We start from the raw sequence: 21,174 nt of genomic DNA, 5'->3' as shown, positions 1-21,174 counted from the left end.
ATTACACACAATTAAACAAACGTATCGAGCTAAAGTGAGTTTGGTGAGCCTGCTGTTGACAACAAACATAAATGTCCTGTATTTTATCTTATGATTCAAGACATGGTAGGATTGTAAAGTAATGTAAGATGTAAGTAATTTAAGATGTAAACGTTGCAATGCACAAAATGCAAGAGATGAAAAAAATTAAAAAGATAAGTTCATAATAATTATAAACTTTATTTATATCACACTTTTCAAAAATAAAGTCACAAAAACATAAAGTAAACAAAATAAAACCTAGAATTGAATGATAGAAAAAAAAATAGATAAATATAATAGCATCAGATTAAGGAAAAGCCATAAAGTTTTAAGAAGATATTTAAAGGAGCATACCTCCTTTTGCCTGCCTGAGGTCCTCAGATTAACCCAAACATTTAAATTCAGTCAGTATCAAGGTATCTCAGGTTAGTCCACAAAACGTTTCTGTAGCTTCAAAACAAACAAACAGGCTAACTGAAGTGGATGGGAACTTGTAAAACATACCTTTGAGATTAATTTGAAAAGGTGTTATATACACCCTCACACTCAATGAAGATGTCAACGGCAAAAAGGGTGTAAATTGTCTTTTCAAATCAATTTTGGATCTTAAATTTCCTGAGATTTGGATTACACTGGGTGAGCTGAGTTTAATTTTCTTTTCGTTGTGTTTTTTTTTTTTTTTTTTTTACGTTTTAAAACAAGTCCCCATCTGCTTCAGTTGTTTAGGAGAACGCTGCAGCGCTGCTTTGCTGTGTTTTGGATGAACTTCCCCTTTAAGTGCGGACTCGTTTTCATATTTCCGAGCGTCTGGAATGCAGCATTACTCGCGCCTGCAGAGGCACGCCTCGCGCAGCTGCAGGAGGACTCTGACACTATAAAAGCTGTCTGCAAACTTTGCTCATCCTGACTCCAAAAAATGGGAAAGTTGGTCTGCGTCTCGATTGTAATCGCTGCCTTGGCGGCGCTGTTCGGGGAGAGGCTCGTCAACTTGAGGTAAAGCACACATCCGTCCACGTTCAGACAGCAGGGCTGTTGTCTCGCTGCGTTGTTGGGTGTTTTTTTCTGCAGGGAAACTAAGTTGGTTGTTGTGGTCGCCTGCCCTCATATGACTTCTGTGATCCAAACATTGCAGGAAAAGGACCCTCGCTACAAGAGAGCTGGTCCAGAATCACCTCCCCAACTGTGTCGAGCTCAAAAATCTGGGTAAAGCAAAATTAACGTCAGAGAAAACTGCTGCAGAAAAACATGACACGAGCACTAACATGAACCGTACAACTGCTTTCAGATTATGGTTCAGAGGATATAACGATCCTTGGAAACGGGCTCGCCTTTATCAGCGCTGTAAGTACTGAAGTGCAGCCAAATGTGGCTGAAGGTAAACTTGGGACCAGGCTCTCTTCCAACTGTTTAATGTGTGAAAAGTCAAGGCCTCAACTAAACTAGTTGCAAAAAGGAAAACTTATTATTTTCTTTAACAGGGCTGCAACTAATGATTATTTTTCACAACTGATTGTTCTGACAGTTATAATCAATCATTCCGGTCACATCTTTAAATGTCCTCAAAGATACTAACTTTACAATGAGTTAAGACAGAGCAGAGCCGGAAATTGTCGTATGTGAGAGGCTAAAAAGATCATTTGTGGTATATTTTTTACAGAAGAATGATTAATCGATTATCTAAATGGTACATTTTTTCCTGTTGATCAATAATCGACTGACCTTGCACCTCTGTTATTAATGTACTCAACATGGCATCGAGTCAGTGTTGGTTCAACCCTTCTGCTGATCTCCAAATATCAAAAAATTCCTTCATGACCCCTGTTAAAACTGCACGTACTTGGCCAACATCTCCTCAACTGAAGAAAAACAAAACTCTCATCATTGTTGCGACTGAATGTGAGCTAATGCCTGATCATTTCCTTCAGTAATGTAATAATATATTTTTAATATCTAAAGGGTCTGAAGTATCCTGGACTCCCATCCCAAGATGTGACGGCAAAGCTCTTCATCATTGATCTGAAAGATTCACGGATGAAACCGGTGGAGCTGCGCATGCCAAGAAACTTTGATCTGGAGTCCTTTAACCCTCATGGCATCAGCTTGTTCACTGACCCAAGTGGTAACAAGAACTTTAACTCACTTTCTTGTGGTTGCACACATGTCACACACAAGTCTTGACAAGATGGAGCGTAAAGGGCTAAAATCCTTTCTGCCTGCGGCTTTCTACTGCTTTTTTTATGCATCAGCAATTTTGCATTGTACGTGAATAGCACAATTGCATAATATTGCAATTTTCAGTTCAGCTGACTGTCACCAAAGACCGTTACTATTTATGTCTTTGTTAATCTGGGCTTGTGTGTGCGTGTCGAGAATGTGGACAAACCTGTTGTCATCACCTGCTCTGATAATCTCAGTGGGTACAATGTGAGCTCCAGGGGAGCAGCAAAGCTTGTGACGGTATCTTGGGTGTGACAGTATATTTCATATTATATGTTGATAAAATAACACACACAATCAGTAACTGTGTGTGGGGACTGGCACTTCAGACCTCCAACAAGTGTCGGCCCTTGTTCTCTCATTGTAGACGCTGTTACTATAAAAGCTTTGATAATCCTTTTTTATTTTTATTTGTAGTCATGCGTGTCTGTCACACACACCCTTTTGAATGTGTCTGACAGTATTTTTTGACAATGCTTTTGATGTTTCTTCACCAGACGATGCGATATACCTCTTTGTTGTCAATCACCCTGAACACAAAAGCCAAGTGGAGCTGTTCAAATTTGCTGAGGAGGACTTCTCCCTGGTGCATCTGAAAACCATCAAACATGAACTCCTCCATAGGTACAGTGTGGAGACGCATTTAAACCGTACCTACCATGAACGATAGTACCATGCTATGACATGTTCATACTAAAACAAATCTATATTGTGATTAATGATAAGAGTCTTTTTTCAATCTGATTAATCTCTCCAGTGTGAACGATATTGTTGCAGTGGGAGCAGAAGCCTTCTACGCAACCAACGACCACTACTTTACCCATCCCCTCGTTAAAGCTTTTGTGGAGATGTTTCTGGCGCAGCCGTGGTCTAACGTTGTGTACTACAGTCCTGAGGAAGTGAAAGTGGTCTCTGAGGGATATTACTTCCCAAATGGCATCAACCTCTCACCAGACAAAAAGTAAGACAGAATGACATGCAGGGTTATGCATATGATCAGTATGCTTCAGATTCTGTCTGACTGTCTTCATTTTGATGTTCTGTCTCATTTGCAGGCATGTATACATGGCAGATCTGCTTGACCACAATGTGCACGTGCTGGAGCGGAAAGAAGACAATGGATTGGTCTCTGTGAAGGTAAATAATTAAAAATGTTCGGCTATATGAGCGTGCAGTCATTTCTTACAGCACATTATCAGAATCGTTTTTTAATCTAATGAATTAATTTGTTTTATCAGCTTTAATAATTAAACATTTTATACTTTTATTATACTGATATTAAACTGTATGTGGAGTATTAAAGTTATTTATAAACGTCCTAATCTTTTGACACTCATTGGGCCAGTATGGCTGAAGTCAATTGATCAGATATTGACACGACAGCATGGCCGATGTATACAAAATAAAATATCAGATAAATTTGTTTCAGTCACAGTTAACTTTGTTCGACTTTATTTGACAAAATTCTTTACTTATACAAAAACACCAATAACTTGTGTGTTAGTTTTCAATTACAAACGCATGGGAGCAATTAACTCAGACATCACAATCCTGTTAAACAATAACACTACATGATCATAACCTGAAATAATTACCCAGCTCCCCACTGAGCAACAACATCCAAAAGACGTAAATTCAGCGTGTTTAATGGCGTTGACTGACGTCCAATGGAGAGCCAGAATGAAGATTTTTACAATGTAATTTTAGACATGTTTTCAAGCTCAGTTACAGACATCTAAAGAACTTCTTGTGTCTCATAATTAAAGTTTTTATGACCATCCTGTAACTTTTGCTGCATGGAGTAAAAATTGGCTCATCATAAAATATTTCATTTTGAACCATAAGAAGTTCTGAAGTTGAAAAGATGTCTAAAATAACTTAAATGGTGAACGTTGAAATGACGTCACAAAAACGTTCATCCTGGCTCACCATTGACGTCTTTTGGATACATTTTTGCTCAGTGGGTCTAGTTTACATTGCTAAACGCTGAATTTTAATTAAAAAAAAGTTACCTGAAGGTTATTCCTATAAACTCACAAGTTGCATGGATTTTATTTCAAAATGTTTACTTATAAAGACAAATAAGATCAGGCACTGATGGCAAATATTCTTCATGTTATGTGATTAAAGCGCTGCAAAAGCAGAATACGCTGATACAAATCTGATCGTGCTAGAATTGTCATTTAAAATGACTAACACCAGAGGCCCTGCCTTTCCTGTCTGGCCAGCTGTCACTGTCAATAAAGCAGAATTGCCAAAACGATTGTGTAAGGCAATTAAGACGTGATGAATGTTGATGAATTCTAACCTTGTGTATGGAACCTCCCCAGTCTGTGGCTGTGGGTTCGCTCTGTGACAACATTGAAGTTGACCCTGAAACTGGCGACCTGTGGTTGGGCTGTCACCCTAATGCATGGAAAGTTTTCATGTTAGACCCCAACGACCCACCTGGTTCGGAGGTTTGTCCTTTTGCTTTTGTCCGACAACATTACAAAAAACACTGAACATAAAGTCTTTTTTGCTGCGTTCACTGTACAGATTATGCACTGTCATGATTGTGTTTCCTTCAGGTCATCCGCATCCAGAACATTCATTCTGATCAGCCAGTGGTGACTCAAGTGTACGCTGATGACGGCCAAGTGATCGTCGGCTCCTCTGTAGCAACAACATACGAAGGAAAGTTGCTCATTGGCACTATATACCACAAAGCCTTGTGCTGTGATTTGAAGTAGGCAGTGCCTATTTGGCATATGGTTTAAAGGAGAAGACTTGAAAACAAATAAATCAAAACTTCAGTTAAAGCGAAGGAAATCAAGACTCACCTCTTTGCAAGGCTTTAAACCAGACAGTGCAATGATGAATTGGTTGGTGATAGCATGGATATGACGGCTATTAAGAAAAATGCTTTACCTTGTTGTAGTAGACAGGATCTGATAATAGACCCAGCTGGTGTGAGAGTGCCTGAAGATCCCCCAGGAGGAGCTGGAGGAAGATAGGTGGAGGATGTTTGAAAATGTTGTCAAACGTGGAAGTTATTGAACTAAAGATACTTGAACTACTATGAAAGAAGTAGTTGTGAAACAACATTTTACATTAAACATGTAAAAAAAAAAAAAAGGTCATATAATTGCTCTACTGTGTGTGTGTGTGTGTGTGTGTGTGGTGAAAAGAATATTTTTATCTGGTTACCTAAAAATGCGAAACCTTTACATATGTGGTGTATGTTCCTGGATGTTTTCACGTGTTTAATTGTTGATTTAAAGTTCTCACATCTTGTTTTATGTATTGAATTGTAAATAAAACAATTTAAGAGAGTCGTGCTGCAGCTGTGGTTTGTCTTGTGGTTCAACAGAAGTGCACAAAAGAAGTTGGCAGTGTTTCCACAGACGGATGACGGCACAAAATATGTGAATGTAGGCAGTTAAAAGGATGCTTTAAAAACAGCGTTTCATCAACTGTTGATGCAACTGTGTTGCGTATCTTAAGTTACAAAAGTCATATCTTGTTTTCCCATTCCACAAGAAACTCGGGTCTGTCCAGCCTCCTCCCTCTTACTTTATACAGTAGCTTCACCACTGTATACAGACAGTATTAATATTGCACATATGACTTTTTGTTGTTTTGATATATTTGTCAGTTGCTTTTCATGTTTTCTAAAGTCCTGAATATTTTAATCTAAGATGTGCCGACACACTTTGAGTGTGATTCAGATCCGTGATTAAATACTGATTTATCAAACTGTATAAAAAAAAAAGAAAAAGAAAAAAGGTAGATGGTCCATATCTGGTCGACAAGTTTTTCTTTGGAATAACTGATTCCAATTTGGATTACACCATCAAGTTTTTCAAGATGTAATCATGAAGTAGATACAGGTGGTGTTGTTTAAAGTACCCTAAAGTCATACTTGAGTAAAGATATTGTGTTCAAATATTATGTACATTGGTATATGTGAATGTCACACATACGACTAGTACTTGAGTAAAAGTCTTAGAGTAACTGATATTAAATGTACTTAAGTATCAAAAGTACAAGTAAAAGTAGAATACACTGCATATTATTTATTAGATCTGATATTCAGCATGTTTGTGATGATCTGATTTATTTTATCTGATTGCTGATAAAATAAATGAATTTAAAAATGCAATACTTTGGCTCTGATGCAGCCTGCAATCTGCAAAGTAACTAGTAATTAAAACTATCAAATAAATGTCGTGGAGTGAGTACAATATTTGCCTCTTAGATGTAATGAAGTGGAAATATAAAGTAGCAGAAAATGTAAATACACTCAACTAAAGAACAAGTACCTCAAAATGGTACTCAAGTACAGTACTTCAGTTAATGTACTTAGTTACATTCCATCCCAGGGTAACACTTCAGGGTACAAATACTTAGATAATCCTTTACAAATGCATGAGTCATGCTGACGTTGGATGTATGTAGAGATCCTGTTGTTCACCATTAACAAGGTCACTATGACTTTATGTCATTAGTTCACATTTAATAGATCATCAGTTAAGGAATGTTTACTCACAGTTACTTCATGCATTTAGGGCATTGAATTAAAATGAGTTAATCATTAGTTAAGTATATGACTTGTTCCCTCCCTTAAAAGTTTTACCAGTAGGGTTTCTTGTCCACACACTAGCTCCATCTCTGGTGCAGTTTTGTAAAAACACTCTTAACCTTTGACTTGGCTGCCATGAAGAAACTACTGGTTGCTGCTGCTGTTGCTGCTCTCGCAGCTTTCATTGGACACAGATTTCTTAAACTGAAGTAAGTGTTTATAATTTGTAGAAGTGAATTAGGAACAACATACGGTGGTGTTGTAGAAATTCAGAAACTGCTTCTCAGTGTTGACAGCTGTTTGTTACCACAGTTAGTAAAAGATCTAGCACTGGAAATACAAGGAGGGACCAGCTTATCATGATCCAAGCTCTGCTAATGGCATGGTTCAAAAATATGGCACAGTAGACTGGCTGTGCATTTGTTTTCCTATGAAAGACTTTTTTATATTTAATTTCTTCTGCAGGGAATTAAGCCTTGCTTCCAGAGAAGTGCCTGTGAAACACCTCAACTGTCAATATTTAAAGAATATTGGTAAGTTGGTAAGACGTTCTTGGCTTTATTTTCATGTCAGTGTGTTAAGTTTGTTGTTTACATTGTCAAAATGTTCTGTAATCTAAACATGTTTCTGGACTTTGTAAAATGTTATCGTACATGAAGAGTCTGAAGTCCAGTTTACCAGCAGTAGGTCAAGTGTCTGTGGTGTGATAATGTTAGGGTGGTCAAGGATTAAGAACTGAAAAGTACAACAAATTGCATTTTGTTTTTTTACAGATTGTGGGGCAGAGGATATCACAATACTAAGAGATGGACTGGCCTTTATAAGCACAGTATGTTATTAAAATCTTAGGATAGTTGCATTAATCATAGCTACTGCATCATTGCACTATGCTGTATTAACAGCGAGGAAGTGTTTGTGTGATCTGATCTGTAACATGCAGTGTTTTTCACTCAGGGGTTGAAGTATCCCGGACTACATTCATTCTGTGATGCACCAGGGAAGATCTACATTTTGGACCTCCTGCACCCGAGGCCAACTCCTGTGGAGCTGCAAATCAAGGGAGACCTGGACCTCAGTACCTTCAACCCTCATGGCATTAGTGTATACACTGATGAAGCAGGTGAAGTACTAATCAAGTGGAACCTCACCACTATAGAAGACGAAAAGAGAGAAATGTCCTGTGCATAAAATGTTTACCACTTTATGAATTAGATCAGTTTTCAAACTTTCTGTGCCCACGGCACACCAGAGGGAACGACAAAATCTCAAGGCACACCTGTGTACAAACGCCGTGCGAAACAGCCTCGCCTCTGTAGAACTTCTTATCTAATGACTCCGTACATATTTGTTTAATGCCAGATTGACAAAGAACTATATCACTCATAAATGATTCATCAACAGTTTAATTGAAAGTTTGTAAAATTACATAAAAGCAGCAACACACACCAGACGGGTCAAAAAATGAGAAGTTTTTTTTAATATAGAATTTGCCTCTGTATTTGGAAATGGCTGCATGTCAAGCACTGATACAGTAAATTAAAAAACTCATTCTTTAGGCCTACTTGTTGTATAGTTGTATGTAGCAATAATAATGTGTGGTGTTGTGGAGAAAGTACAACAATAATATCTGTTGAAGCCGAAACTCTCAGAAAGACGACACAGAGGCAAGGTTTTTAGAAAGTGGGTTCTGTTTATTCCTGGACTGACCAGACATTTATGCACTTCGAAATCTGCATGCACAATCACACTTGCGTAGTGATGACTTAGACCATTATCAAATTGTCACGATGACCCTTGTCTCATTGTTCCTAGTATTTCATGTACTTTCCAATAACTCCTGAGTCTTGTGTGAGGGAGTGCGTGTATGCTGGTGCATGTGTGTGTGTGTTTATCTCCATGCGGCTATGTGTGTGTGTTCTTATCAAGTGTGATGGTCATCTTAGTTAGGCCAGAATTCTCAATATGATCCCCCCTCTGTGTCTTTACAGATCCCACACAAAACTGAACAATGTGCGTGAGGGCGAAAAAAACCTATATTCTTATAAGGATTTTAAAAATTCCCCCATGGCCCCCAGATTTGTTTTTACTTTAAATGATCTGGACGACCACCTTCCGGCTCACATTGTTTACATGAGTTGATCATACACTGGTTAAACATATTGCATATACACATTTTCTTCGTTATAAATGTTATGTAAGCATGACCAAACATTATCCTTAGCGTCTGCCTGCGGTGTGCAGTTATGTGTAACTGAAAATGGAATAATTCAGAGCGTAATATTAAAACTTAAATGACAGCTATAGCATGAAAACAACAACATTTGTTCGAAAGTAACATTTCAATCTCCCAAATTCAGAGCTTTTGACCTTCTCATTCCTTCCATTCACATATTATAGGACTGATTAATTAAACACTTCTTGATTTGATATAGACTTCAAAAATTCGCTCAGTCCATTCGATGGCAACTACTACAATGTCTTTGTCACCGGTGTCCAGAGGTCACAGTACAGGCACAAATCCTTTAAGTCTTTGTTTCAAAGTTCAGTCTTTGTTCACATTCATAGAACTATTATACCTTTGATTCATTGTCCAAGTCAATGCAGTAATCAGGTATTGGGAACAATTCTGGATGTTCGATCACCATTTGTGCCAGCTGAGCCTCTGCCACCTTCGTAGTTGCCATCATGGACATCTGTCGGGCCAAAGCTTTTGTTAGTACATTTCTCAGAATGGGTATGATGCAACAAACCAATAAACTGATTATAACCAAGACTATTAGAGCCGTTGTTCCTATTTTAGCAAACACTGCACCCCACTGCCCAAACCTTGAAGCTAATCAATCCTCTGATTCTCCACTCCCTCCTGCATTTTCTGTTACCTCCTGTCTTAATTTCTTAAGTTTCGACATTACTGTAGTGAATGTTCCACCTGCAGCTGTGTTTTCAGGTATGTACATGCAGCATTGTTCTCCAAACATGTGACAGACTCCACCTTTTTCAGCCAATATCCAGTCTAAAGCCTGTCGGTTCTGCCAAGCAACCCTACTGGTTTCATGCAACTGCTCTCCAAGATCCTTGACAGCCTCATTCGTGTAGTTTATGTACTGCTGTTGATTGTAATAGACATAGTTAATCCAGTCAGCGTTTTTGTTTGGTGTGACCCAAAGGAATATAGATTCTAAGCCTGTTTGTATTTCATTTCTTGCCTTAAATTCTTTTGGGATTCCTCTGGGTTGACCGATTGCATCTAAATAAATGTGTGGATCTGTTGAATAATCTCTTTTAACCCTACTTAGCTCGTCATCATCAATGATGTTAAGTAACTCTCTCACACCTTTAAACACAACTTGTATTTTCATTCTTACCAATGTACAGAGACCAATCCAGCGATCTGGGAGAGTGTTTAACAGTGTGTCATTACCACACATCCAGTAACTGTCTCCCACGGCAGTTGATTGTACACCTACAAATTGATTGCTTGGCACGGTCATGGTTATAGAGTTGCAAGTTTGATCTATTGGACCAGGATTTTCAAACCATATAGGTTTTATAGGGAAAATTGTTTTTATTTTAGCATGTGGAAACCAGGACAATACCCAAGTTACATTGCACTTAACAGTGGTATTACCTACGTCAACTCCATGCTGATTTCTACTGGTCTCTGTAAATCCTCCACTCACAAAACATTCACACTTATACTGCATACTGCAGTTCGATCAATTTTATAATTGGTGGGAGGTTCTTTTTGATTCGTTGTAAGTTTAAATTCACTGCACAAATTACTGGCTCTGGCAGGTAATACACTGAGCAAATTATGTATTTTCCCTGAACCATAAATTAACCTACATTGTATGCCACACATTGGTAAGGAGAGAGGGCGGACAGTCCCTTGTGGTGGTACAAACCTTCCCTCTCTACATGCTTTCTGTTGCATTCTGGCACATCCTTCGAAAGTATATTTTTCAGGGATAACTGTTGGAAATGTTGTCAGAGCTTCGGCACAAACCAAACATTCATTTGGAGTCATATCTTTCACTGTATACCAAGCCCACTTATACCACCCGTTATGCACTGCTTGTTCCCATTTTCTGTTTGCTAGTGGTCTGAAGCCCCTCTGATTTACCTCAGGGATTGGTCTTCTCACCTGTATTGGTCTAGTTGTTAGTGTCAATTTAGTTGTCAAAGTTGACTTTCTGGTTAGAGTCGGTTTTGGGGTCGTCACTGTTGTCGTAATTATAATTGGTGTCGTTGTTACAGTTGTTTCAGTGGTTACAAGTGGTTCAATCGTTGTAGTCTGTTCCATGTTGCCAATTAGATAATGAGTTGTATTTAATGCAAGTTCAAAGTCAATATCAGTCACATTGTCTAAAGAATTCCAATTCATTGCAGTTGTTCTGCTTCCCCATGTTTTGCTTGTGTGAATAAACTCCAGTGTATATTCCTTACTTGGGTCTATAACTGTGTGGTTTACCTCAAAGATTCAATCTCCTGCTCCCTTACATACACTTTTACCTCACAAATATCAGTACCCCAAGTTGTAAAAACTCCATGTAAGTAATGTTCCCTCCAGTGTCCCACGCGTTGGTTTGACATTACGAATAGCACCATATGTTTTGGGCAGGTATGTATTTTCTCACCTTCTCGACTCTCTTATCTACTTTGGTGTTTGGCATTCTTGGCATTAGCATGATATCAAAAACTTGAGGAACTGTCATATTCTTGGGTTTCAATGCAGAAGTAATTGTGTCATTGGGTGTTAATGTTGTTTTTATATTTGTATTCAATACAAATAGAAGTAATTGTGTCATTGGGTGTTAATGTTGTTTTTATATTTGTATCGCCCATGCCAGGCAGCTTGTTGCCATCAGCAGGTGCACCAGTAGTCTCTGGTACACTCGCATTTTGGTCGGATTCCTTCTTTGTCACGGGTTGTGCCTTAGTGCAATGGTTCAGGTGGTGCCACGTTGTGCTTCCCTCCACCTGCACGGCTGTTGGCGTTGCCCGTACCACTGTGTAGGGACCCTCTCGCCTTGGTTGATGCCACTTTCGTTGGAAGACCTTGACGTAGACCTTGTCCCCCGGCACCACTGTGCCCTCTGTCACCAGACTGGACTCGGGAACTCTGTTTTTTTCCTGTAGGTAGATAGCTTCATGTATGGTAGTTAGTTGTTTCATATACTCTTTTAACTCTATTTGCAGTTGTTCAAGTGGGGGTCCCTTGTGGGGCCCCCTCAAATAAGGCACTGGCATGGGTCGACCCGTGAGCATTTCATACGGTGTTAGATGCGTGATTCTGTTAGTTTGCGTGCGATAGCTCATTAGTACATGTGGTACAGCATCTACCCAGTTTAGTTTTGTGCTCCCACAGTTTTTGTTAAGCTTTGCTTTCAACGTTCTTTTATCGGTCGATTATTACCAATATGTATCTTTTCCCTTGCACAGTTTTAATCATGTCAACATAATCCATCACAAGATGTTTAAAGGGTCCTTCTGGTCCTACTGGAATATGACCTACTGGTGTAGTTATTCCTTTTTTTACATTGCTTTGAGCACAAATTTCACACTGTCCCAATACCTCATCAACCATTGACTGCAGGTATGGCGACCAATAACCTTGTTGCTTCATTTTCTTTATCACTTCCCCCCTCGCACAGTGTGGATCACTGTGCGAGGGGGGAAGTGATAAAGAAAATGAGTCAGATATCAACAAAATCAACAATGACACCGGTGCAACCAACAACCAACAAACCTTCATGAGACCGCCTTAGTCCCTTCTCAACCTGAGATGCCCCTCTCCGCTGCCAAATAGTGTGTTCGCTAGATCCTGCTTACTGCTGTATCATAATAATGTCCTCTGTGGTGGCAACTGGCTCTAGTGACACAACAGGTGTTAGAATGGCCACTTGGCTCTTTGTGACAAGTTTTGCTGCCTCGTCTGCTGCATTGTGTTCTGCATCAAAACTGCAGATGCAAACATGTTATGTCGATTGGATACATACAGAAAAAATGGTTTGTCATAATCAGGTACTGCTAATGCGGGCGCTGTTTGCATTTCCTGTTTGATAGTTTCAAATGCTACTACTGCTTCATTTGTCCATCGCAATTGAGCATTTAAAGTCCTTGTCCCTGTCTCTTTTATGAATTCTCTCAGTGCTGCTGTTTTTACTGCAGTCTTCTATCCAGTCTGAACTGAACCCAGTCATCCCTAAAAATGTCATCCTACTGTCTGTGGTTTTGGTGCTTTCCCCACCCCCTCTAGTTGTGCTGGTGCTACATATATAGCTCCGTCAAAGATTTCTTTTCCCAAGTAATTAACCTGGGGTTGACAATACTGCAATTTAGCTTGTGAAGCTTTGTGTCCCCCCTCAGCTAACTTTTGAAGTAGTTTCACTGAGTCTCGATGGCAGTCGTCTAATGTTGGTGCGCAGATCAACAAGGCATCAACATATTGTAGCAGTGTACTGTTCATTGAGTTATGCCGTCCAGGTCTTGTCTCAATATCTGATTGATTACATCTATGTTTGAGTCCCTGGGGAACTCTTGTGTAGGAGTATTGTTGTCCCCTTTACATGAATGCAAATAGATGCCTGGATTCCTCAGCTAGCGGAATGCTGAAAAATGCTGAGCACAAATCAATTACTGTGAAAAATTTTGCATTTAGCTGGTATGTTGGTAAGCAATGTGTGTGGGTTTGGCACCTCTGCTGGCCAGTCTTCTAATATCTTGGAGCACTGGTTCTGAAATATCCCCTAACCAATACACATTTTGCTGTCTCTGTTTGTAAGTTAATTGTAAGTGAAAATTTATTCCCGAATCGTCAATGAACACCCCTTGTGGAGAGCACCAAATTTTCAATTTTAATTTACACCGCGCGTCCCTCCCGAGCAAATTTATCGGGATTTGATCAGACACCAACACTGGCAGTGTGGTTGTACTACTTTTGGTTGATAGTTGAACTAGAACCGTGATTGGAATTATTTGCATTTGTCCCGAGAATCCTATTGTTTTGACAAATTTGGTACCCTTAGTAACCCTTTGTCCCCCCCATTGTTATTTGACCATGGGTTTGATGGGCAGTCTTTGCGTGTGTGTCCAGGCTGTTCGCATATCAGCACAAAACCACACAACATTGCCAATAGCACAATTTGTTTGAGAACACACACATCTTTCCAGCAGCTTTTTCAACACACAGTCATGACACAAGCACTTGCACTATTTCTTTACTTTATTAAGCCCCCATAAAAATGTTCAAACGTTTATTATTGTTTTTTTGCTGACATTTGTTTTGGCTGGTATTTTATTTTGTTAACAACTAACTCTTATTGTTGCATCCATCTGCATCTCCTTGTCTTTTAAAATACCCTCTTTCTTTTACCTGACTTGACTATATTTTGAAGTCTATGGACTCAACCTTTGTCATCCATGGACTGAAAGCTGTATTTTAATCTGCATCCATCTGCATCTCCTTGTCTTTTAAAATACCCTCTTTCTTTTAACCTGATTTGTACTTATCCTTTATCTGGATTGTCTTTACCTCTGTAAAAACCCTCCTCTATTTTGGAAGCCAATGGACTCAAATTCCTACTCTAATCTGCATCTCCCTGTCTTAGAGTTTTAAATTTACTTTAATTATTTTCCAAACTGCTCTCTCTTAGAGTCTTTAAGACTTAAGGACCTATTCCCTCTTGGAATTTAAGTCTTTTTTCTTCTCTTGTTACTAATTTATGGCCCGTCGGCTCAAAGTTTTCACAAGATACTCACTTCTCTACTCCTTCTTGGAGTCTGCTCCCTCTTGGAGCTATAGGAGATTCCTTAGTAAGAGTTTTTTATTTTTTATTGTTTTTCTCTGTTTTTGTTCTCTGTTTGTTTTCTTTTGTTCAGGAGCTCGCGTCTCCCCGTGAGGGGGAGAGAGCCGTTTGTGTGAGTGAGCCCAACTCAACAAACCCTCTCTGATTTATACTTTAATAACAATATACAGCTCCGTTTTTGGAGAAATTTGTGGAAGCTTACTCACTGCTCTTAGACGTGGGTGAGATTGCAATTTTTGAAAATATACGAGAAATAGCTCACCTTTTCTGTGCGCACTTTGCAATGTCGCCCAGCCCAAGATGCAGGTTTGTAGAGCTGTCCTTTTCTGCCAAGACCTGATTTCGTGACGGCAATTATGTTGTGGAGAAAGTACAACAATAATATCTGTTGAAGCCGAAACTCTCAGAAAGACGACACAGAGGCAAGGTTTGTAGAAAGTGGGTTCTGTTTATTTCTGGACTGACGAGACATTTATGCACTTCGAAATCTGCATGCGCAATCACACTTGCGTAGTGATGACTTAGACCATTATCAAATTGTCACGATGACCCTTGTCTCATTGTTCCTAGTATTTCATGTACTTTCCAATAACTCCTGAGTCTTGTGTGAGGGAGTGCGTGTATGCTCGTGCATGTGTGTGTGTGTTTATCTCCATGCGGCTATGTGTGTGTGTTCTTATCAAGTGTGATGGTCATCTTAGTTAGGCCAGAATTCTCAATAATACCACCCAATGGCAGTAGTCTGTAATCAAAGACTCGGTACTGCTGATGTATAAACCTTTGTTATGATAAAGCAGCATATGCCTACCATTGTCACACCACTCTCGCTAATATAGCCACTTCTAATTGAGAATATGTCTGATAATATGGCACTGGTGAAGAGGCGAAAAAAACAGATGCGCTTAGCATCAGAGTGATTTCTCTCACCGATGGTCTCGGCTGCTGACTCTACTTGCTCAGCCGGCAATTCATCGACACCTCCAACATCGGCCAATGGCTGACTGTCTGCCTGTTGTGTCAGGGCCCTTATACCACACTTATCACAGTAACCAGGAGTGTCACCAAATCAGCCAGGATTAAGATTTTAAGGATTACAGTAAAGTAAAACACACGATTGCAATGGTATGAGCTGAACATGGGTCAAAGTATGAATGAAAACATGAAAAAATTTATATTCTAGAGGTGAAAGAGCAGACACACAACACACAACACACTGCTGTTTGTTTGCAGATGACTCTGTGTACCTGTTTGTTGTCAATCACCCGGACTACAAAAGCCAAGTAGAGATCTTTCATTTTGTTCAGGACGACACACTTGTGCACCTTAAAACTATTACCCACCCCCTACTCCACAGGTACGTACTGTATAATACACCTCTCATAGTTTCACACATTTGATATCTGATGATCTCTGCGTGCTTCATATCTTATCCATCATGTCTTTCAGTGTAAATGACATTGTCGCAGTCGGGGTAGAGAGCTTCTACGCCACAAATGATCGCTCCACTCCCATTGACGTACTTAACTCCCTGGCCATCATCCTGGGCTACGCCTGGTGTGAGGTGGTGTACTACAGTCCAGCTGAAGTGAGGGTGGCAGCCGATGGCTTTGTGTCCTCAAATGGCATCAACATATCGCCTGACAAACGGTTATTCTCAGTTCATTTCGCTTCATGTGCATCCTTTTTTTATTGAATGTAATTCCACAGCGATCTCTCCCATATAATGCTAAAATAATCGCACATGAATGCTCTTTTTTGCAGGTATATCTATGTTGCAGACATCCTCGACCATGAGATAGATGTTTTTGAGAGACGAGAAGGGGAACGATTAGTGTATGTTAAGGTAATGCAGTGTTTTCTCATTTTCTACACTCAGCAAAAAGAACTGAAGGTAATTTGACATTTAAACATGCTCGACTCTCATTTACTGTATGTAATGTTTCCAACCAGTCGGTAGCTGTTGGGTCACTCTGTGACAACATCGAGGTGGACCAGAGGACAGGGGACGTATGGCTGGGTTGTCATCCAAATGCTATGAAGTTGTTCAAGTATAACCCTGAAGATCCACCTGGCTCCGAGGTCAGTGTTTTTAATGAAATGATACATCAACGCTGTTACTTGAATTTGCCTGATATTTTTATTCATGTTTCCTCCAGGTCATCCTGATCAAGAACATTCACTCAGAGCAGCCGGTGGTGAGCCAGGAGTACACCGATAATGGCCACGAAATCATGGGTTCCAGTGTAGCAGCTCCCTACGAAGGAAAGTTGCTCATTGGCACTGTTTTCCACAGAGCCCTGCGCTGTGATTTGAGATAATCTGCGTTTTATGTGCCTGTGATCACTACTGATTAAGAATGGAAATGATGTACTAATATATTTGGATGGATGTGGGATGAAAAAATAAAATTTTGATCCACCGTTTGCAAAGTGATGATGATATGTGGTGATATTTTACCTGCTGCATGCTGTACACTGGCTCATTGTGTGCAGATTATAAATGAAATCTGACTGAAATAATGTCATTGTAAAGCAGGAAACTGTCTGACAGTGCAGCCTTAGTTTGTATAGAGTAATTTAGTGACATTTTCATAAAATTCTGTTTGTTTTCTTGATACTTTTCCACCGATTTTTAGAGAAGATCTTTTAGCCTTTTTCACCTTTATCTTCTACTACCTTGGATATTGTAAACCTAGTCCCCCCACCTTTAGGATGCTGTACACTTTCCTCCTCTGTAGGATCTTTGGCAGGTACAGTGAAGACTATACCACCAATTTCTGAAGCAGGTGTACAGCTGTCCTTATTCTCCTCATTATCCGTCCCCAATCCATCTTTAAGCTCAGGGTCTTTGTTGCTATCTTGTATTAGAGAATGTCCCTCTTTTTGTTCACCTTTGCCCACGACAGACTTATCATTCGCGAACACTTCACTGATACTGAATAAGCGTCTGTGCTTGGGCGACTGTTGTAGGGTCAGGATGTTGGTGGCCAAGATGTCGCTGCAGCTTTTCGAGCGATTTATGTTCTCTTCAGGCTTTATTTTACGCGCCGTGGATCCTATCGCCTTGATGACGGTGCTGTAGTCTTCGTCCTCCGGGAAGTCGAAGATGTCGATAACGGTCGGCTTTGCATCTTGGTTGTGCTTGTCCTCTTCAGGCTGCAGCTCCTCATCATCATGGTGCCTGTGCTTGTGTCGTCTTTTCTTTAGCACCTTGTGAGCTTCTACCACCATGTGTACGTTCCAGCTGAAGAAGAGAGACAGCCAGGCCAGGCCCATGTAGATCCATAACTCAGCAAACACTTTGTACAGTGTTGGGTAGACAATCTCTGGATTCACCCCTGAAACGAGAGTCGATGCAAAGACGTGACTTTTATAACAAAGGACTGAGCGAAACAAAAAGTTTAGACCCACAAATAACCTCAATGAATCATTAAATGACTTACATTCAGCAATGAATTAGACTTACCTGCCACATAATCTCCAAAACCAACTGTTGTGAGTGTGATGAAAGAGTAGTAGAGGCCTTCCAGGTAGCTCCAGTCCTCCAGGGACATGAAAACAATTGGAGGGATCAACAGGTGCACAAACAGCCCCCATAGCAGGAAACAGGCTGTACAGATTAACTGGACCTTTTTCTGACAAGAACGGAGAAAAGAAAAACATATTTATCATAATTACGCGATGGAGCTGCTTTTTAACACAGTATTCACACAACAACAGACTAACTTCAGCTTTCATTCAGATTCTTACCACTGAAACACCTTTGCGGATCAGAACCTGGGACAGACGTTTGGCCCGGTCTCCAAAGAATGAACCCAGCGTGCTTAGCCATACCAGACACAGGGGGATCCCAAACAGACCGTACAGGATGCAGAACACACGACCACCTTTAGTCTTAGGAGCAACATTACCAAAACCTGTGAATCAGAAGTAGAAAACATTAACACAAAAAAAGTGAGAGATATAACACATTTTTGAATAGGTTTATATAAAGTAACCATTGGCTTCATGGTTAATAAGTCATTTATGAATTCTTTATGAAGCAGGAAGGATAAAATTTGGGTTGCCAGGTTGAACAAACAGCTGGGCTGGGCAGGATCTAGGCAGAGATCAAGGACCTTACTGTTCAGACGGAGGAGAGTAAGTGTTTAACATACATTTAAAAAAAATATTTTTAAAAATAGAAACACCTAAAAGAATCTTCAGTCTAAAACGTTATTTAAATGTTTATATATTTAATTATTCATTTTTAAACACACACGTTAGTTATACTTTTCTTAGTACAAGTACACGACAAACCAATTGCGTATGAATACCAAAATATAAATAGATAAGCTAAAATATATACCTAACTAAATTAGCGAGTGTACTAATAATCATGTTGCATTTAAGGAACTTAAACTAAATATCAAAATGTGTACATAGGGGGCCCTGCAGTCTGCCCAGAGTAATCTGTCCATTTAATCTGGCCCTGCCACTGGGTATCATCCTCTGGTGTTTTAAATGCTTTGTCTTTATTAACTTGCTAGTTATTCATTTTACAGGAAGACCTCTCCAGTGTTCAGTCATTTGAAGGCCTTCACGTCTATTGAAGAATTAACTGCACACTTGGTGCCTTGTAGTGGTAAAATATTCAATTCTCTGCAGTTTTAAACGTTTTGAATGTATTAAATGTATATTTAATCAGGGTTGTGGGTTAAAATGAGTCTTTAAGGTTATTATAAGCGCTGAAACTGTTGTTTTTGTTCTTTATGACTAATGTATAAAGCATTTATTAATCTTCTACAAAGTAGTATTGAGCTTTTTTCTGTCTTTATGTCTTTGCAAAATGCATTTATGAAACATTTACTCTCACACATAAAAAAGTAAGTAAATAAATAATGTGGGCCTTCCACAAGATTCAATTACTTATTTTGTGATCTAAGTAATAAAAAAGAAATAAGCATGTGAGTCAGTGACTGTAGACTTCATACAAACCTATAGTGGTGACGATGGTGGAGGCAAAGATGACGGAGTTGGGCCAGTCCCAGGACTCTCGGGGTTTCTCCCCGGTGATGGTCACACCTTGGCCCGCAGCCTCTGACACTATCTGCGTGAGTAACAACAGGGAATCTGTCTCAACAAAATCCCATTCACAAACTCCTACTACCGCTGCAACTACTAGGCCTACTCATTAACTACACTGATTGTCCTTTATTTCTTTATGATGTCTTAAAACGAGCGGAGCCTCATCTGACTAAAGCGGGACACACCTTGGGCAAACATTCAAATATTTGTGGCTTCGGGGGACGCGCACCTTCAGGTCCAGCGCAGCGCGTTGCGTAAATCGTGACTGCTTATCATTTTCATCTGCAGCATGGAAATATAACCAGAAACAAAACTTTCAGTCGTGTTTATTTTCACGTTTCGCTGCAGGTTGGTGTTTTCTTTAGTCTGCTCCTGAGCAGGAAAAACTGGTTCTGACTGACTGAAGTGTCCTGACACGCAAACACAGCCAACTTCTCTTTTATGTGTGGGCTTACATTTACCAGAGAAATACGATCTAACATCACCCAGCAGGCCAACATCTGTGAACTGTCTGACTTTATTACTTTGATCTAATAACTTTATGAGAGCTGATGAGAGCTCTTCAGGTATCTGGTCAGGATAAATGGACAAATTAAACCTTTCAAACTATTAAAAAACTGCCGGATCCATACCTTCAGGATCTCATCCAGACTTGTCTTGTTCAAGCAGGGATACGTCTTCAAAATGTACTCCTTATCACGCTTGTATTTCTCTGTGGCTGATTTCCAGTTGGGCTCCTCGAGGATCTGGAATATGGCGGCCCCGATGGACAGGTAGAAAATAATACACGAAGTTAAAAACGGACCCTTGTCAGCCATACTAAAGTCATAACTTCAGTGTTGCGGCACCGAGCAGGCTCTCATTATTCCTCCACAGGTCTGTCGTCATCCTACCCGCTCTGCTTTCTTCCTGGTCAAACATAATGGGTTGTGTTACGCTGCTCCAAGTGAATGGCACACACTCTACACTCCTCAGGTGCTGTAAAATTTATTAACAGCATGCATAAATAATCCTCTTATTATCTTATTGATATTAACAAATGGAAAATAACAGAAACACCCGTATTTCATAAAACTATAGTAAATTACTGTTATGGTTTCACTTTTTTGCTCTCAAAAAATACATTTAATTGTCTTAATTTGTGCCAAATTGACACATTCTTGACTTATTAAAATGAAAAACTTCCACTTTTATGTAAATCCATCTATCCTTTCTCTCCTGACTGCAGAACACTGCAAGATGCAATAAGAAAAACATTCAACAGGGGGCAACATAGGGCGAATATGGTTTCACACACTGTTGTGAAGCATGCATGTGAATAAAATGGTGTGTGTGTGTGTGTGTGTGCGCGCGCGCGCGCGTGTGTGCGCTGGTGGTGACAGTTGCTCTTATCTCCAAGTGCGAGCATCCAGAAGGCTGCAGCTAAGTGTGTAAACTGGGTGGATCCTGGCTGCTCAGCATGATAATGGGTGAGAGGTGTGACAATATACTGCACGAG

At 39.8% G+C, this 21,174-nt stretch overlaps 3 protein-coding genes across 3 annotated transcripts; 2 read left to right on the top strand and 1 right to left on the bottom strand.

Moving 5' to 3' along the window:
• Nucleotides 1–860: 860 nt before the first annotated feature.
• On the top strand, nucleotides 861–5,552 carry LOC311259677 (serum paraoxonase/arylesterase 2-like). Its single transcript, XM_084356960.1, has 9 exons — nucleotides 861–1,014; nucleotides 1,154–1,224; nucleotides 1,307–1,362; nucleotides 1,978–2,140; nucleotides 2,736–2,862; nucleotides 2,996–3,199; nucleotides 3,294–3,375; nucleotides 4,569–4,697; nucleotides 4,809–5,552. Exons 1-9 carry the CDS (start codon nucleotides 938–940, stop codon nucleotides 4,968–4,970), a joined length of 1,071 nt encoding a protein of 356 aa, XP_084213086.1. The 5' UTR covers nucleotides 861–937; the 3' UTR covers nucleotides 4,971–5,552.
• Nucleotides 5,553–6,668: 1,116 nt separating this feature from the next.
• On the top strand, nucleotides 6,669–17,201 carry LOC311260131 (serum paraoxonase/arylesterase 2-like; the record flags this gene model as incomplete). The annotated part of the gene is made up of 10 exons (XM_084357646.1): nucleotides 6,669–6,704; nucleotides 6,884–7,011; nucleotides 7,268–7,335; nucleotides 7,576–7,631; nucleotides 7,757–7,922; nucleotides 15,841–15,964; nucleotides 16,057–16,257; nucleotides 16,372–16,453; nucleotides 16,561–16,689; nucleotides 16,767–17,201. 10 exons carry the CDS (start codon nucleotides 6,669–6,671, stop codon nucleotides 16,926–16,928), a joined length of 1,152 nt encoding a protein of 383 aa, XP_084213772.1. The 3' UTR covers nucleotides 16,929–17,201.
• Nucleotides 17,202–17,250: 49 nt separating this feature from the next.
• On the bottom strand, nucleotides 17,251–20,541 carry LOC311260643 (potassium channel subfamily K member 5-like). The gene is made up of 5 exons (XM_084358723.1): nucleotides 20,309–20,541; nucleotides 19,587–19,698; nucleotides 18,360–18,526; nucleotides 18,076–18,244; nucleotides 17,251–17,947 (listed from the first exon to the last, which is right to left on the bottom strand). Exons 1-5 carry the CDS (start codon nucleotides 20,492–20,494, stop codon nucleotides 17,256–17,258), a joined length of 1,326 nt encoding a protein of 441 aa, XP_084214849.1. The 5' UTR covers nucleotides 20,495–20,541; the 3' UTR covers nucleotides 17,251–17,255.
• Between the last annotated feature and the right edge of the window lie 633 nt (nucleotides 20,542–21,174).

The sequence above is a fragment of the Pagrus pagrus genome (genome assembly GCF_965226575.1).
Source record: "Pagrus pagrus genome assembly, chromosome: 7".
NCBI lineage: Eukaryota > Metazoa > Chordata > Actinopteri > Spariformes > Sparidae > Pagrus > Pagrus pagrus.
This window is presented reverse-complemented; position numbering and strand designations above follow the sequence as displayed.

What these genes read in the sequence shown, in the direction of transcription:
- LOC311260643 (XM_084358723.1), bottom strand. Translation starts at nt 20,494, where the DNA reads ATGGCTGACAAGGGTCCGTTTTTAACTTCGTGTATTATTTTCTACCTG. An exon ending in GTCTGGATGAGATCCTGAAG is followed by an intron (nt 19,699 to 20,308) that starts GTATGGATCCGG and finishes TTACTCACGCAG; the next exon opens with ATAGTGTCAGAGGCTGCGGG. An exon ending in TCCGCAAAGGTGTTTCAGTG is followed by an intron (nt 18,245 to 18,359) that starts GTAAGAATCTGA and finishes CGTTCTTGTCAG; the next exon opens with AAAAAGGTCCAGTTAATCTG.
- LOC311259677 (XM_084356960.1), top strand. Translation starts at nt 938, where the DNA reads ATGGGAAAGTTGGTCTGCGTCTCGATTGTAATCGCTGCCTTGGCGGCG. An exon ending in GAGAGGCTCGTCAACTTGAG is followed by an intron (nt 1,015 to 1,153) that starts GTAAAGCACACA and finishes CAAACATTGCAG; the next exon opens with GAAAAGGACCCTCGCTACAA. An exon ending in GGCTCGCCTTTATCAGCGCT is followed by an intron (nt 1,363 to 1,977) that starts GTAAGTACTGAA and finishes TAATATCTAAAG; the next exon opens with GGTCTGAAGTATCCTGGACT.